Here is an 18,080-nt window from a genome sequence, read left to right as displayed (position 1 = left end):
TACAATTTTCTTGATACTAAGGTCTAAGCACGATAATCTTATTTTAGGGGGAAAACATGCACTTTTCTTGTGAAATGCTTTGGATTTGAAAACTATAAAGTGTTTGGATGCAACGATGTTTGTAGTTTTGAAAACCATGATATTGCTAAATCATAGTTTTTTAAGAGTTTTAGAAATTCCACTTTATGTCCTTTTTTTAAAAAAAAATGTGATTTTGCACATCATTTTTTCTAAGAGGCCATTTGGATCCTTTCAATTTGGAGGAATTTGAATCTACTTAATGGATTAGGCTATTTGGTTTAGTATTTGAGATTCCACAGCTTTTCAAAGTTCATATATATGCCTATCTCAAATTCACAGGGTAAGAGATGGAAATTGATTCTATAGATCATCATGATAAATTTCTACTCTACAACCTATAGCATACTCTTTAACTCACTTCCCTATAATAGAAACGCAAAATATAAGCATATCTTTTGCATAGCTAACAATAGTATACAAATATATATATTCCATATACAACTATATTACCTTAATTAATACCGGATTCACACCCGCAAAGAAAACCTCTTCTTAATAAGTAAGAAGGAGTAGTAGTAGCATGACTTAAGTGACTTCGTTCATTTACTGAGATGGATGAGTAACTATCTTTGTTAAAAAAAAATAGTTTCCACGGTCATTGCAAAGAAAACCTCTTCTTAATAACTATCTTTTTTTTAAATTTTACTTAAGAAGGAGCAGTATTAGGCCAGTCTCAATGTATAGTTTCATGATACATTTACCAAGACTATAAACTAGGTAACCGAGCCACAAGAGTTTCATGGGGATGAAACTCCTTTCTCATCTGATGAAACTCCTTCATTTAATGACCCTGCCAAGTCAGCAATTTTGCTTATGTGGCACTCTATTTAATATGCATGACACTCCCATAAAACATGCATTGAGACTGGCCTTAGCCTTCACGATGAGCGATTGTTGTTCGCTTAGCAGCGCCCTCTTCCGCGCGCATTTCAAGCAAGAAGAAAGATCTGATTGACCCAATCTAGTAAGGCCAGTCTCAATGCATGTTTCATGAGAGTGTCATGCACATTAAATAGAGTACCACATAAACAAAATTGCTGACTTGGCAGGGTCATTAAATAAAGGTGTTTCATCATATGAGAGAGGAGTTTCATCCCCATAAAACTCATGTGGCTCGGTTACCTAGTTTATAATCTTGGTAAATGTGTCATGAAACTATACATTGAGACTGGCCAATGCATAGTTTCATGACACAGTTACGAAGACTATAAACTAGGTAACCGAGCCATATGAGTTTCATGGCGATGAAATTTCTCTCTCATCTAATGAAACTCCTTCATTTAATGACTCTGCCAAGTCAGCAATTTTGCTTATGTGGTACCCTATTTAATGTGCAACACTCTCATGAAACATGCATTGAGACTGACGAGAAACAAAAGGTGGGAAAGCTAAGCGTAATGTTCCTAATGACCAAGACAAGGTAGGATTAACGGACTAGCATAAAACCAGATATTCCTCCTTTTATATCTAAATTATAATGAATTCAATCCCATGATCCAAGGAGCCAAGGAGGGGGGGGGGTGTGTGGAGTGTAGAACTTTTTTTATACTATAGTTTCTCAAAACCAGAATAGTGCAGACGCAGACGGCAGACCCCTCGAGCATGGGAGCTGCCATTGGCAAGCCGTCCGGCGCGGGGGCTGCAACGGGAAGTTCCGTCCACGCAGCCTCGTGGCGACCGCGGGGCAGCGTCCAGGTCCCGGACGCTCGCAAAAGCCGCTGCTGCACTCCGTGGTGGTCCACAGGTGTCCGGCCTCATCCAAAAATCTTGCTGCTATCCGCAAGCCATTCATTCCGCCGTGCTGCCCAGCGCAGTGCCAACTTCCGTGGCATTGATTGATCCCATTTTTAGTACGAGTACTATATACTACAGGTTTGGATTCTTGCGCCTTGCCTGCCAAATGACCTTGTCTTTATTTATCCATAGCCATAGGATGAATGGGGTTAAAGATTGCTAAATTGCTATAGAAAATAAGGCCTTGTTTAGTTCCGAAAAGTGAAAACTTTTCGGAATTGTAGCACTTTCGTTTGTTTGTGACAAATATTATCCAATCATGCACTAACTAGGATCAAAAGATTCGTCTCGTGATTTTCAGCTAAACTGTGTAATTAGTTTTTGTTTTCGTCTATATTTAATGTTTCATGCATGTGCCACAAGATTCGATGTGACAGGGAATCTTGAAAACTTTTTGGTTTTCAGGGTGAACTAAACAAGGCCTAAGCGATGATGGGGCAGGCCGATTCCGTGTCTGCTGCCTGACATTTGTTGCAAGCACAACGCTTCTAAAATAGCAAAACATTGCAGTCAAAATCGCCACTTCGTCTTAGATGGATAGAGCCCTTGTTTCTTGGAAGCAGAGTGCGGAATGAAGCCGACAATTGCTTTTGTACAGAAGTGATGCTATATCTAAAGCTGTCAAAACTGCGTGTATCGCACACTAAATAAAAATACAGAATCAAGTTCTGTCAGCAACCTGTTGCCGACCACTAAAGTGAGGTTGGCGGGAGGAGTTGTGTCGCACTGTCTCTGTAATGGGCTTGGCCCGGTTAGGAGAGTAGGGGCCTGGCCCAGTTTCTGTGTCGGCGTTGAGGCAGAGTTATACGTCCGAGTTATAATAAGCCTCTGGAAACAACAGTTAACGAATAACATATTTCAGAAAACCATCCCCCACTCTTCTTGCCTGCTGAGTTCTTCCGTGTTCTTCCTCGATTCTTGCTCTCTTCTCCCAATTCCAATCCAATCCTCTAGTTATCTAAGACCGTGACAAATTGGTATCCGGAGCCTTCAATCCTTGGAGGGATTTTTTTCCCTTTCACTTAGGAGTGAAGTTGTATCTAAAATCCACACTTTAGCCTGAAAGCGCAACCTAGATGTTTGAGATCATGTAGTCCAAGTCCTCCGAGATCTTTTGGGCATACAAACTTTTGGCCAAGTGATTAAGCAATGGCCACCATTGGCTTCTCTTCTTCCCTTCCAAAGAAAATTCCTTCTGATTTTTGTCTTGCCCATTTAAAATGTCCTATATACCTCGTAGCATAAATTTGACCTGACTAAATATGAAGCCCATGTCAGCTCAAAAGAAAAATTAGCATAAGGTCTCTCAAATTTAGACTTGCTCATCCCACCTAGGAGTATATATACAACTCCAACGGTTTTCCATTTTTTTTGTTTGGCAAAACATAGAGTTTGCCAACTCACAAATGAAAATGGCAAAGCTAAAAAGAGTTCATCTCCAACCGTTCCCATAATTCTTTTGCAAAAAATAGAATTACTGACCCACTTATTGTCCGCGCTTTTTTTTCTTGCGCGGCGCCGCCAATTCACGCGGTTTTTATTTTTCTTCACCAGTTCGCGGTCGCCGGCGGTTGCATCCAGCCGACCAGCAAGTCCTCCCAATAAGACACGTCTAAACTAGCTAGCAGGCGCACGGTAATAAATCACTAATTCTATAGTATATCTCACGTTATCATGTTACATTATCAATCTATAGTACCTCTAGTCTCTCTCATGTTACATTGTTATTAAGTGGAGAGGTGAAGATTAATATTCGATCAATCCATGTTATTAGCTCTCGTCGCCGACGACGGCCGCAAGCGGCAGATCCACCTCGTGCGCCCACTCGACGCAGCGGGTCTCGAAGTGACGGCTCCTCACTTCGTTGGGCGCGTAGCTCACCCAAGCCTTGAGCCCTAACCGCCAGCGCAGCGTCCTCCCTTCCGCTTCCCTCCCGACCCTCCACGTCATCTCCTCCGGCAGCTCGTCGCCGGCCACCACCAGCCCTCGCATCTTGCTAAACGCCCGCCCAGGCCCGCCATAGCGCCTTCTCATGATGCCGTTCCTCGGATCGGCTGCTCCGGTGCCGCTGCCGCCGCCGCCGGGGCGCCACGCGGACACCTCCGTCCCGGTGACCGGGTCGTAGAGGACTCCCTCGAACACGCCGGCGCTGCCCTCGGCCTCCTGCTCCCACCGCCAGCTCCTGTTACGCGTCCGCGCCGACGAGCGCATCTTCGCCTTGATTCTCGGCGCGCCGCCGCCGCCGCCGTTGGCTGGTTTGGTGGCGCCGGCGAAGGCGCCCTTGACGGTGCGCGTCAACTCGACGTCACGTTCGGGGTTCCCCGTGGAGCGCCCGAGGCTCGGGCCCGTGGCATAGGACGCGCCGAACCGCGGGCCGACCCAGACGCGGATACGGGACGGGAAATGGCTCTCGCCGTCCAAGACGTCGTCGTCGACGCCGGCGTCGGCGTCTTCTTCTTCGTCCCCGTCGTCGTCCTTACGGAACGCGAGGCGCGCGACGCGTACCCGGACGTTGTCGACGCGCACGGAGACGGTCACGAACCTCCTGTCGCGCGCCCGCACCGCGTACTCCAGCTGCGCCACGGCCTCCAGCTGCTGGTGCGCGAGGCCGTACCGCAGCGCCGGCTCCTCGGGCACCTCGTGCGGCGACGCCGCGATGGACGCGGACGCGGACGCGGCGGGGCCCGTGACGACGACGCGCGGCATGGCGAGCACGGGCGCGTAGCCTCTCAGGACCCAGAGGCCGTGCACCTCGGTGGCGTACGACAGGCACGCGGCGGGGAGCGCGCGACGACGACGACGCCGCGGTGCCGCCGCCACCGCCGACCCGACACCGGCAGCAGCAGCATCCTGTATCTCCCGCAGCAGGCACCACTTGGAGAGCATGTACCCGAGCGAGCGCATGAACCGGCCCTCGACGTCCGGGCCGACGGAGCGCAGGAACACGCCGAGCGCCGGGCGGCACTCGCCGAGGCCGCGCTCGATCTCCGGCCCGAGGTCTCGGAAGAAGAGGTACCCGGCGTCTGCCGGGGCGTCGAGTGCGCACAGCCAGAAGAGCCGCAGCAGAAGAGCGAGCGAGAAGAAGGCCGCCGCGGCGGGCGCAGCCGCAGAGGGATCGGCGGCGGCTCCGACGACGGCGGAGACGGTCTCCGCGTCCACCTTGGCCTCGGACGCGTCCCCGCCGCCGGCCGCGCCCAAGAAGCAAGGGGCGTACGGAGAGAGCGCGAGCACCTCGTTGAGGAGCTGAGCCAGAAGGTGCACCCTCGGCGCGACCGGCGAGGACGCCGCGAAGCGTTGGGACGCCCACAGCGCGCGCGCCTCGCCGCCTGCCCCGTTGATGGCGACGGAGAAAGCGACGAGCAGCGATGACGATGGCTCGCCGTCATCGTCGTCGTCGTCGCCGTTGGCAGCGGGAGACGCAGCAGCAGTTGTGTCGGCGTGCAGGACGATGGAGGCGCCGTCGGCGGAGGCTGCGAGCGGGAGAGACCATGGCGGCGGCGACGGTGTGTCGGGGCCGCCTTCGTCACGAAGAGGCGGCGGAGGCGGCGGCAGAGAGGCCAACCACGGCCACGCTTGGTCCATGTGTTGTGGCTAGCGTAGGTAGGAGTAGGACGGAGACCGGTGCAGGCTGCACGCACACACACCGTGCGCGTACGTGGTTGTGGTGGTGGCGAGGGCGAGGGACGTATGGCCCGTGTAGTTTCAGCCGTGGGTTTATGGCGCGGAACTGAGGTTTGGATTGTGGTTGTGGAGGAGTGGTGGCCACAGAGAAGCGGACGGCTACGAGCTGGACCTCGTCACAACTCACAGGGGGAGCCCCATCGTAGTAATACTAGTAACTCCTGATGATGTCTGATGAAGCCCAAGAGTCAACTCAAGGTCTCAAAGAATAGTGCCTAGAGTCGTTGCAGCCTTGCAGGGATACACAGTGATTTGCTGTGTGGATCACAAGCTTATAGGAGTATTCAGCAGAGAAATGAGGCGGACCTAGTATTGTTATCGCGGAAGAAATGTTCAGCGTAGCTGTTGATAATATGGTAAATATAGAGACTGAAAGAAATGGGCAACTGTTATCTGCTCGGTTAAACGAAAGGTCACATGTGCATACAACATCTCGAAAACAATGGGCTGATCTAACAGGATTTCGGCCTCTTTTTCCTCCTGTCCTTCCACCTAGAAAAATCCACAACCGCCGACCTGGTAAGGGATGCAGATGATGATTTGCACGGTTGGAAGCTGGAACACATTATACTATTCGCTTGAGATTTTTGCCGCCACCGCTGCGGCCGCAGGATACACCTGTGTGTCATTGTTACGAGCAGGGGTAGTAGAGCCAAGACTGCACCATATAGGGAATGCTTTATGTTTATGTTCTTGCTAGGCTAGCTAGTGCTAAGACATCTGAATTTGGTTTCCCAAATGTTCTTAGCCCTGCCTTGTTAAAACATATACTACCCCCGTCTTGAAAAGAATACAACTATGAGTTGTGCGCCACAAAAAATGATTCATGTATGACCAAATTTCTAGTGAATAATATTCGCATTTATGATTTTAAATTAATTTATTTTACAAATATATTTCATAATTAATCTAATAATATTTATTTATATCATAAATATTGATATTTTTTATTTATAATTGATCAAATTGAAGGTACTAAAACGTGACACTATGCTTGATTCTTTTAGTTGGATCTGTCTATTTGGAACTTGGGTGATTTGACCCATTCCAACACTCAAGCAATTTGACAAGACAAATCACACAAATGAAACATATAACAAAATTTGTGTGATTGAGGCCCTATCCTCACACGAAAAATCCTAGTAGGACAAATCACACAAAAAAAACACAATAAACAAAATTTAATATCACACAGATAATCCAATACCACACCAGGCAAACTTCACGCAATATATACTAAAATAAATAAAGAAAAAATAAAAAATAATTAAATCATTGAATTGCAACTTCATAGAAATCTGGGGAAAATAGCAAAGAAAAACAAAGATTTTTTTAAAATAAATAAATCCACATAGAAAATCAACTAAAATCTACAGAGAAATGAACCAAAATAAATTTACACCACATAATTCATAAATTTACAGTGAAGATATCACTATAAAAGTTATATGAAGTGACTATAACTAGATGCACATGAGGGACTCGCCTTGACGAAAGAAAAGAGAGGAAGAAGCCAAGAAGAAGAATGAAAGGGAGATCTGAAATACATAGGGGAAGGGGACATAAAGAGGAGACGTGGTGCACTAGAAACAAATAGAAGTTACTGTAGAAGGACGGTGACGGTTGCAGTAAATGCACATGAGAAACAAAGGAGGAAGACTCCAGAAATACCAACCGCAAGAAAATAACAAAGCCAAAAACCAATAAGTATTCAAGGCCCAAAACAAATAAAATAAAAAATAAAAATAAAAAAGGCCAGGCCCAATACTAGAACTGCAAACAACAGGTTGGAGTGGAATACCCATCTCAGAAAGGCCAGAAATGATTAAAAAGGCCCACACGAGAAGACCAACATTAAAAGGCCCAGATAAAGAAGCCCACATAAAAGTGTATCAACTTCTGCCACAAGGAAAGGACATATACAAGGGGGGTATTTGAAAAAAAGAAAAAAATCTATAGATCTATAGGGAATGAGATTCAATTCTAAGAAAACAAGAGTAAAACCTTCTCTAAGAAAATAAAAGAAAAAACTCCAGAAATACCAACCGCAAGAAAATAACAAAAGAGTAAGAACACTAACACTAGAAGATGCCAAGCCAGCTTTCTTCAACAAACTTCCACTCTAAGAAAACAAGAAAAATCATAATCAATAAAAACATATGAAGGTAATAAAACTAAATCAGAAGAAAATAAAAGAAAAAACTCACCTTCTGAGGAAAATATCTTGAAAATCCAGGAACAGAAGCCGGAGAGATAGAATCAGGAACATATTTGTTCTCAAGATCAACAACTTCAAGAACTGGAGAACTATCATGTCCAATAGACACTGATTTCTTCAAAGAGCTTTTCTTCACAGATTTCAAATTAGATACGTCAACAAGAGGATTCTTAGAATTTGATATAACTTTTGAATTACTGCCACCAAGATCATCAATAGCTATATAAAAATTAAAATAAGCAAACATGAGATCATATAAAAATGCAACATATAAAAGCAATAGGATTAGACGAAAATGACATACCTTTAGCACGATTATATTGAGAAACCTGAACAAATTATTTAAAAAAAAAAGAATTCAGAAAATAGAGTATAACTTAAAAATCAATAAAACAAGATATAAACAAATAAATAAATAAAGATAATACATATGACAAACATACATCAGTGGTAGATTGATGAAGTTTGAACTGTGAAGGATGAACTTCTTCAATATCCGTATCAAACTTAGCTGAAAAAATATAAAAGAAGACAAGTGAAAACAAAAAATATAAGAAAAATAAGTAAAAAGGAAGATTATAGAAAAAAGGAAAGCAAGAACAACATAAAACCATACCTTTACGATGACGAACAGAAGGCATATGACCAACTTTAGGAATAACAGGAGATGATTGAAGACCTTCATCATGAGTGGCAGATCGATGAAGTTTGAACTGTGAAGGATGAACTTCTTGAATATCCGGATCAAATTTAGCTGAAAAATATAAAAGAAGACAAGTGAAAACAAAAATTTAAGAAAAATAAATAAATAAATAAATAAATAAATAAATAAATAAATAGGAAGATTATAAATAACAAAATGGAAAAAATTAAAACATACCTTTATCATGACGACCAGAAGGCGTAGGATCAGCTTCAGGAATAACAGGAGATGATTGAAGACCTCCATCATCATAACATAAATTTTCATCATTTTCAATACCCTCAGACAAAAGTTTAATAACCTCCAAAACTAAATGCTGAGACATCTTGGTAACAGAATACACATGCTTCCAGAGCTTGATAAAGGTCAATCTCATATCATCAGATAAAGCATTTATTGAATTCACATCAAAATTAACAGAAACACCACAGTTCAAACAATGCTTCTCAATTAGGTTGCAAATACCATCCTTCAATTCAGCAGGAAGTTTACAACGAGCATAACGATCAAGCTGACTAACAAATTCAGGATCAATATGCTGGTCACGAATCTGAGGAAGCAATCTCAAATCCTAAAAACAAATAGAAATGCAATACAAAACTATAGTTACACAAATTGAAAGAAAACAACAACAAAAGAAAAAAGAATAGAATATCAAATAACCTTAGCATAGCAAGTCCTTGAATAATCCATAATAGGATGATAACCATAGCAGCCTTCTTCTTTCAAATCAAGACTTGCATAACGAGTAATCATGTCTTTCTTCCAAACTGAAATTCGAGGAATAGTAGAAGGAACTTGATGGGAACCAAAATCAACATGATCAAGATATAAAACCTGAATAAGGAGAAAATATTTAAATACAAATGAAAAGTTTCATTAGAAATCAAAAAAAGAAAAAAGAAAAAAAGAAAGAAAACTTACAGCAAGGAAATATAGACAACCACCAAGAGTGGCTTGGTGAGTAGATTTGCAACCCTTCAACTGATTGAATAACTTGATGTACTCAAGCAACCATGACAATATAAAACCACACCAATCATAAGATCGAATCTTTTCAAGGTCTTCAAAAATGCCAAAGAACCTCTGACTTGGAACAACAGAAGAATTGGGGCAAAGAAAGGTACTCAATGCAACAACAATGAAACAAACAAACATATCATCATCTGACAATTCTTTCTTAGAAATAAGGGCCTCAGAGAAGTAGCTAATAGGTGGTACGCTGTCCTTCCCAAATCTTGACAGTAAACATGCCTTGCCAGAGGCATAATCAGTAGGAAAAGGCTCACCACCAAAAGGAAGATCAAGAACTAAATGAACAGCCTCCTTGGTAAGAGATATAACTTTGCCATTAACAACTATATCTCCAGAGTTGAAATTGACAAGACGAGCAACCCAATGAACAAAATTTCTAGGAACAGAACACTCATCAAACATAAGCAAAGATCCAAACCCATACTTCCGAATCACATCTTGATGATTAGTTGAGAGAGATTTTATCACACTAGAAAAAGTTGAAACAGAGAACCTTGAAAAACCAACTTTAGGTCTAGGATCAGGCTTCTTCTTCACCTGAAATTAAGAACATAAAAATATTGAAAACAAAAACATATAATAAAAGAGAAAAAAGATATAAAAAATCAAAATAGATACTTACATTATGACTCAGAGAAGATATTAGTTTCTTCTTCAACATCTCAAGCCTAGAACACTAATAAAAAAATACAAAAATAAGGAAGAAACAACAAATATACAAGATATAAAACTAAAGATTAAAATAGAAGACATACTTCTTTCATATACTGCTTGCACAAAGCCTCATTAACGAAATGGTGAGCATCAGACATAGAATCCTACAAAAAAAAATTAGAAAAAAAATACAAGGAACAAACATCTAATTGAACAAACAAAAATCATTTAAACTTACCTCTGAATCAAACAGTCTATCATTACTAGACTCATTATTTTCTTCAGCAGCAGAAGAGTTCCCAGATAACAACAATTCATCATCACCAAGACCGTTAGAAGCATCACTAGGAAAGTCATCCATGAACGAACACTTCCTTTTCCTAGCCATCTAGCATGAAAATTCAAAAATAGAAAAATATACATTACAGTTATATAATAACTACAGAAAAATAGACTGTAGATGAATTATAAACTCAAAGACTACAGATGAGACATCTAATAAAATGTAAATAGTAGAACAAATTGTGTCAATAGTCATTTTACAGAATACAAGCTATATCATTGCAAGCTACTACAAATGGGTACGAGATCTATCTCTTGAATCAAACAACACAAATAATAAAGCTAAAAGGCGACAAGAAAAAATAAAATGGCTGATGTCAACAATAACAAGATGAACTAATGAATTTTAATAAACATTATCACATCTGACAAAAAATATAAACATGAACCAAGAAGGAGAACTTCCTTTTCTTAGCCATCTAACATGGAAATAAATAACAAAACAACTTCACAATTACATACAAACTTTAATACAGCAGTCCACATTACCTCTAATAAAAATCCCTAACGCAGCAGAATAGATTCAATTCTAAATTTACATACATAATACAAATAACAAGGTGACAAATAAAGAACTATTCATATACTGAAAATTTACTAGATTCCCAAGAAATATGGCAAGCAAAAAAGACATCGCATACCTAACCAACTAGAAAGCAAAAAGGAGCTCAAGCGATTCATAACTCAAATTAGAATATAGAAAATTATAAATAATCAGGTAAATAAAAAAATAGTTACATTAGGAATTCATACCAAACAAAAAATTGTGTGAAAGGAAGAATGATATCACATGAATTCTATATTGCTGCAAACAAACCCAAAAAAACAATAAAAATAGGAAAAATCAAAATATTCATAATTACAAATAAACAGAAACACAAAAAATCTATGCTTTGCAAAAAAACATAAAAGTTTATGAGCCTATTTCTGGAACAAATAAATCAAAGTAGAAAAATAAAGACAAATAAACAAAAACCCAAAAAAAATCTATGGAATGCAAAAACCAAAAAGTTTCTGAGTCCATTTCAGGAACCAAACAAACCAAAAACACGAATTTACAAAAACCCAAAAAATTCTATGGAATGCAAACAACAAAATTTAATTGAGTCCAATACAGGAACCAAACATACCAAAAAAAGAAAAAAAAAGAAAATAACAACTTTGTACTAGTTACTTAATAAAAACCAATGAATTATACATGATGAGCAACTTGAAGTAAAGTACAAAAGTAGCGTAACCAAAACTATATATAAAACCACAGACATCCAAATGTATAAGACTTATCAAATAATACTACTTACATTAACATTACCTAGGAATTACATCAGCTCAAGAACTGTAAGATTAGGTGATTTCTAGGATAAATGCAATATTATCAGGTAAACTGTGACCTCAGCTTTAATACTTATATGAACAAGAATGACACAATAAGGAGAATGGTGAACAAACCAATAGCTTAATTACCAGCAAGATTTGAGCAAATTAGAAAGTCAGCAATTGGGAAGCCACGACCAACAACAAATGCCCTGGAGGCCAAGAATCCATCAATAAATGAGCAGGCATTATCAAATTCATAGCCTGGTAAAAAGTGAGGGCATATTCAAGGCATTCAACAACCTACTAGTTTTCTAACAGCACTATTTAGAATATAGAAAAATTAGAAATAATCAGGTAAATAAGAAATAGTTACATTAACAATGCATACCAATTACACTTGATGAACAACTATAATTGACGGTGAAATATACAATAACTAATGATTGGGAGAAAAATGCATCTGTTACATCGGATAGAACAAACTAAGCCAACTAACTAAGTTACCTATAAGCAGAAAGCCAACATTAACAAAAAGATTTTACAAAAGACAAACGTAATGGTACATGATAAAACACTAAACATAAATAATTCATGGACAAAATAAAATGCCTAATATTAAAACTACAAAAGATGAACTAAGAAATATGTGCAAATAATCTCAGACCATACAAAACATAAATAACAACCCTCAAAATTAGATGTATAAGCAATACAACAAGACATGGCGGGGATTAAAATGCTAAGAAACTGATTGAATAGATGCACAATTACAGTACCAATTTCAACCTAAAAACTACACAAAATCAACACAGGTACTATTCTAGAAACGGAGGACTACAATTTCATATCAGAAAAGGAATCAACCTGCACATCCGACTCCAGATCGAGCTACAACTCAACTCAACCTATAGATCTGGAACCGCGTCCAAATCCACAACAACCAAAATCTAAACCAATGACTGCGCTCGGTAAAAACCTAGGGTTCAGACTCAACTACAAAATCATCCTCAACCATAGGAGATTGAATGCTTACCTGAGACAGCAAAATCACCGACGAAGAGCTCTGTCCGCCGCAGATACGCCTTAGCCACCGGAAGAGCGGGGGAGACGAAATGAACAGGGGAAGATCCGGCTGCAACTTAGCCACCACGTAGAGAACAACGTCAACCAACGCAACCGGCTGTGACAGCAAAAAATAGAAGGCAAAAATCGACCAAAACTAACCAACAACGGAAAAGCGACGAGGAAGACGACCGTCCGCCACGGGATCCGCCGCGTACTCCACTGCAGGCTCCGCCTCGGCCGCAACCAGACGGGGGAGATGAAGTGAATAGAAAATGAAATGAACAGTTCAAAAGAGATAAAGGCGCGTGTTTCCCCAAAATAAAGCTGACATGTGAGGGCCCACATGTTAACCAAATAAACAAAACAACGGACGCGGGCGGCAGGCAGCATGAGGGCAGAAATAAAAGGACGGCAGCGATAGGACAGAGGCCAGATCCAACGATCACAAAAACAGTGTGACGGGAGCCAAAGTTTCACACGCGCAACAGATAGCTTTTCTGTTCTTTTAGGACAGAGTACTATTTAATGAAATTCATTGGTTGCGGCTCCACAGAACAGGCCCATAGAAAACATCACACGTCCTCTAGAAATCAGGTGATCATATATGTATATGGCGAGAATGGTTTGGAGTACACATTGACAAGTCATGTACACCTTTATCTCCAATATGTACCCATAGTCATAGCACGATGATTCTGGAAACATAGACCTAAAATTAGCAAATAACAAGACACGAAGGTTCTTCCGTATGCCCTTGAACTAGTGAGAGGACTGAATATGGAGAACTTGAACATACTCCATGGTGACCGTTTTGCGAACAAAGTTAATAGCAATCTTGATATGCTTTCATACAACGATGGTGAATGTGATTGCAAGTCATATAGATTGCGTTGGCATTGTCGTGGTAGACAACTATCGCTAAAGCAATCATCATATGAAGTTCTTGTAGCAGCTGCCAAAGACGGTAGCATTCCGTAAACACATGGGTGACAATGCAGAACAGGACACAAGAACAACTCATGCCATTTTGTGTAATTGGACAAGGAGTATTAGACGGGTGGGTTGGGGGATGCCCGATTTTATGTTGACAGTCTGAATGGTGAGAGAAGATTTTTTTTTTTAGAATTGCTTGTGTTTACTAAGATCATCTCCGAGAGTTTTCTAAATTTTCTCCTAAAAACACCATATTTTCTAACTCCTAAAAAGATAGAGAGAAAAGGAAGCCCATTTTCAAGAGTACCCAATATAAACTCCTAAAAAAGTTGGTCCCACTTGTTTTTTTTTGCAATCTTTTTTTTCGCGCAAAACTCTTCCTACTCACGCGCCCATACACTACCGCCTCATTCCTTCGTGTTGTCGTAGCCCTAAACACCTCAACCTGCGGTGGCCTCCGATCCCTCCTAGTCGTCTGTGTCCTCCTCATAGCAGGAACTAGCGATGGAGACGCTCGCGATGGAAGAGGAAGTAGCGAAACTGCGCGCGGGAAGGTGGACACTACATGGGAGAAGTGTCTCCACACGACCCAGATGCCGCACAAAGTTACGCACGACAGAGGGGGAATTTCTCAAGGGCGTCAATATTAAGAGGAGGGATTAGAGTTATTGGAGGGGTTTTTATTATCTTCCTAATAACTAGTAATTATGTCCAACCCAATGACCTGAACCAACCCACTGCATGGTCAAAACAAACATACCCATATCTTCCTTCCAATCTCGGTACAAAGTTGCAACCAAAACAAAGTGCGCATACAACTTTCCGGGCATGTTTGGATCATGAGAATTGGGCCCAAAATTAATTTTTAGGTGGGCCAATTTGGCTTGGCCCATGATTTAGAAATTATGATTTTTTTGCACTTGTTTCTTCACGTCTTGGCCGGTTGTCAACTCTATTTCATTTTAATATAAAATACTTGTAAAGTCGTATTTAAGAAAAAAAAATATAAATTGTGATTCCAAGTCTTTCTATGGTTTGCTCACCCCGACTCGCCTCCATCCCCAAGCAACACCTCCTTGACTCACTTTGCACTCTCACCTCTCCCACACACACAATGGTGACCCCTCCATTATTCTAAGCTAGCGTCCATTTCACACAGATTTTGATGACACACTGACTTTGTTGACATTACTCGGCTATGCATGTCCTCAGGCCGGCAACCTTTGGTAATCCATTTCTATAGAGTTTTCTGAGGAGATATCATACTTTCTCTGTGTGTGTGTAGAGAGAGAGAGAGAGAGAGAGAGAGAGGGAGAGAGAGTTGTTTCTGAAGACTCCATATTTTCAATCGCCCAAACAACATCTGGAATTCACTCTTAGAAAAAGGACTCCTCCATGTCATTTAAACAAGGAAAATGAAGTGAATCAAATTGTAGACAATCCATTTCTAGTTTTTTTTTTCTAATAATAGAGTAATAGTACAAGGTAGACAGCGACATCTCACTAAAAGTATCAATAATGTACTCCTACATACATGGCTACATAAATACACATTTATATATACAAGACGTGTTCACAACCACAACTACTGCCCAGACAAATTTTACCTGCACGACTAACTTAACCTGAATTAATCCTGACTCTTGAAATAAGCACACTACCGCCCAGACAAATTTTAACTGCACGACTAACTTAACCTGAATCCTGACTCTTGAAATAAGCACACTATATGCATACTTCAGCCAGCGAGTGACCGGAGCGCGCTCAGTCTTTCACCTACTAATTGTCGTCCTCGACGACGATCGCCTTCCCGTCTTCTTGAGCGGCCCGCTGTGCCCCTGCCTTTGCCGCATCCTCCGCTTTCGCCTTTTCTAACGCCGTCACCAGCCTCGCGAGGCACGACCCGGCGTCGTCGTGGAGAGTCTTGGGCGTAAGATGCTCGCCGACGTCGACAGGCACCATGTTCACCTCCTGGAGCAACTCTCGAACGACGCCGAAGAGCTCGTGGCCTTCGACGTCCTCGTCCAGGTGCATCCTGGCCAGGAACCTGAAGGACTCCAAGTCGCAGTAGGACATCTCGATCCTCTTGTCCATCCGCGCCCCGTCCTGATCAGCGCCGGGTCGAGCTTCTCGACGTGGTTGGTGGTGAACACGATGAGCCGCTCCTCGCCGCACGCCGACCAGAGCCCGTCGATGAAGTTGAGCAAGCCGGACAGCGTGACCTTGCTCTTGGCGTCCTTCTTGCTCTGCCGGCGCGGGTCGCCGTCCGCCTCGTCGTCCTTGTCGGCCTCCTCCTCCTCCTCCTCCTCCTTGCTCTTGCGCTTGCCGGTGACGTCGAGCGAGCGGTCGATGTCCTCGAACACCATGATTGACTTGCTCTTGGTCTCGATGAGCAGCTTCCGGAGCTCGGTGTTGGTCTTCACGGACGTGAGCTCGAAGTCGTAGACGTCGTAGTCGAGGTAGTTGGCCATGGCGGCGACCATGGTGGACTTGCCGGTGCCCGGCGGGCCGTACAGGAGGTACCCGCGCTTCCACGGCTTCCCGACGCGGTCGTGGTACTCCCTGCCGTTCCTGAACATGTCCAGGTCGTCCATCACCTCCTTCTTCCTCGCCGGGTCCATGGCGAGCTTGTCGAAGGTCTTGGGGTGGTGGAACGGCACGTGCGTCCACACGTCCTCGTACCACCCGTCGTCGTAGCCTTCGCGGTGGATGTTGGTGTAGAGCCTGCGCTGGCGGTTCTGGACCATGACGGCGCGGCCCCGGCGGCGCACGTGCGGGACGTAGTGGCTGATCACCAGGTCCCGGTGGGTCTCGTGGAAGTCGAGGCGGAAGTAGCGGCGCTCGGCGCGCGCGGAGCGCGTCCACGGCACGGCGTCGCGCGGCGGCGGCACGGAGTCGGCCGACCACCACACGGTGGCGCCGCGGAAGACGTCGGGAACCTCCTCGCCCTTGGCCTTGGCCATGCTGAGGACGAGCGTGTCCTTGTCGGTGCCGTCGCTCCGGCCGCCGCCGCCGCCGCTCTCGGCCGGGAGGTGGCGCACGTCGCGCGTGCTCGCCGTGGTGAGGTACGACTTGACCTCGTTGAAGGCGTCGCTGCTCTTGATGCGCCCGCCCTCGTACTCCTCGAAGGTGATGGACAGGTAGGGGTCGACCATGGCGGCGATCCGCCGCGCGCGACGGTTGAAGTTGCGCGCGAAGAACTGCTGCAGCCGGATGTGCTCCAGGTTCTGCCAGACCATGGTCCAGCACACGGCCAGGACGCTGATCACTACAGAGAGCTGACCGAACCATGAGTATGCAGCAAGCGCATCCATCATCTTGGACTTGGAGATCTATCGATCTCTCGGTGAAATAATGGAGAGAGCTAGAGCTAGCTAGCACTTGCTTGCTCTCCCTACACTTGCTACTGTGTCTTGTTTGCGGTTGGCACGGTTGTCCTTGACTCCTTATATAGAGGAGGACAACACGGATATGTACACAGTACAAACGTGGTTTATTTCACGTAATAGCTCTGGACAGATGAAACGATTGCCGCCCTAGATTGTCGCTTGCGCTTGATACCTATATCCGCCGCAGCTTTTTAGATGAAGGCCTTGTTTAGTTTACCCAAAAAATAAAAAAAAATTCAAGATTTCTCGTCACATCGAATCTTAGAGCACATGCATGAAGCATTAGCAGTTTGCCTCTAAATCACGAGATGAATCTTTTGAACCTAGTGATTGGATAATATTTGTCAAATAAAAACGAAAATGCTATAGTACCGAAATCCGAAATCTTTTCGGAACTAAACAAGACCAAAGTTGACTGGCGTGCGGCTCTTTGCTCGAGTCGTGTTTGATATGGTGGTCTGTTGTTTATTTCAACGGTAATACTAGCGCTCGGATATTCGGACAGACGTTCCGTCCGGACAGCGCTCACGCCACCACCATACATCGGCATAGTTCGCTCACCCACACTCAGGCATACGTAGAGACCACTCAAACCTGCTCCATCTAGACACAGCACCCGCATAGTCCACTCCTTTTCACGTGCCCATAGGCACATGAGGGGGACCGATCCCAGTCACCTATCTTGTTTATATGCACCGATGTGGGGCTAGCACTACACCAAACATCACCCGCATCGAGAGAAAAAGGATGGGGGCGGCAAATGCCTAGCCAGCGCCGAAGAGGAGGAGACACCGAGGCAAGTGAGCAGAAAAAGCAAGAAGGAAGACACAACACTCGATTTGCTTTTGAAACATCCAAAAACAACAGT

The 18,080-nt window shown here is 43.5% G+C and overlaps 2 protein-coding genes and 1 pseudogene across 2 annotated transcripts; all 3 read right to left on the bottom strand.

The window, feature by feature from the left end:
• On the bottom strand, positions 3,515-6,015 carry LOC8066267. Its single transcript, XM_002465054.2, has one exon. It carries the CDS (start codon positions 5,455-5,457, stop codon positions 3,646-3,648), a length of 1,812 nt encoding a protein of 603 aa, XP_002465099.1. The 5' UTR covers positions 5,458-6,015; the 3' UTR covers positions 3,515-3,645.
• Positions 8,676-12,940, bottom strand: LOC8066266. Its single transcript, XM_021452004.1, has 6 exons — positions 12,859-12,940; positions 11,973-12,034; positions 10,405-10,554; positions 10,268-10,330; positions 10,135-10,188; positions 8,676-10,049 (listed from the first exon to the last, which is right to left on the bottom strand). Exons 3-6 carry the CDS (start codon positions 10,552-10,554, stop codon positions 9,357-9,359), a joined length of 960 nt encoding a protein of 319 aa, XP_021307679.1. The 5' UTR covers positions 11,973-12,034; positions 12,859-12,940; the 3' UTR covers positions 8,676-9,356.
• On the bottom strand, positions 15,292-17,235 carry LOC8063228 (annotated as a pseudogene).

Source organism: Sorghum bicolor, chromosome 1 (genome assembly GCF_000003195.3).
Source record: "Sorghum bicolor cultivar BTx623 chromosome 1, Sorghum_bicolor_NCBIv3, whole genome shotgun sequence".
NCBI lineage: Eukaryota > Viridiplantae > Streptophyta > Magnoliopsida > Poales > Poaceae > Sorghum > Sorghum bicolor.
Note: the sequence above shows the minus strand (reverse complement) of the source record. Positions and strands in the feature narration are given on the sequence as shown.

Coding starts and splice junctions, on each gene's coding strand:
- LOC8066267 (XM_002465054.2), bottom strand. CDS start 5,457: ATGGACCAAGCGTGGCCGTGGTTGGCCTCTCTGCCGCCGCCTCCGCCG.
- LOC8066266 (XM_021452004.1), bottom strand. CDS start 10,554: ATGGCTAGGAAAAGGAAGTGTTCGTTCATGGATGACTTTCCTAGTGAT. Junction 10,189..10,267: donor GCAAGCAGTATATGAAAGAA/GTATGTCTTCTA, acceptor TTTTTTTATTAG/TGTTCTAGGCTTGAGATGTT. Junction 10,050..10,134: donor TATCTTCTCTGAGTCATAAT/GTAAGTATCTAT, acceptor TCTTAATTTCAG/GTGAAGAAGAAGCCTGATCC.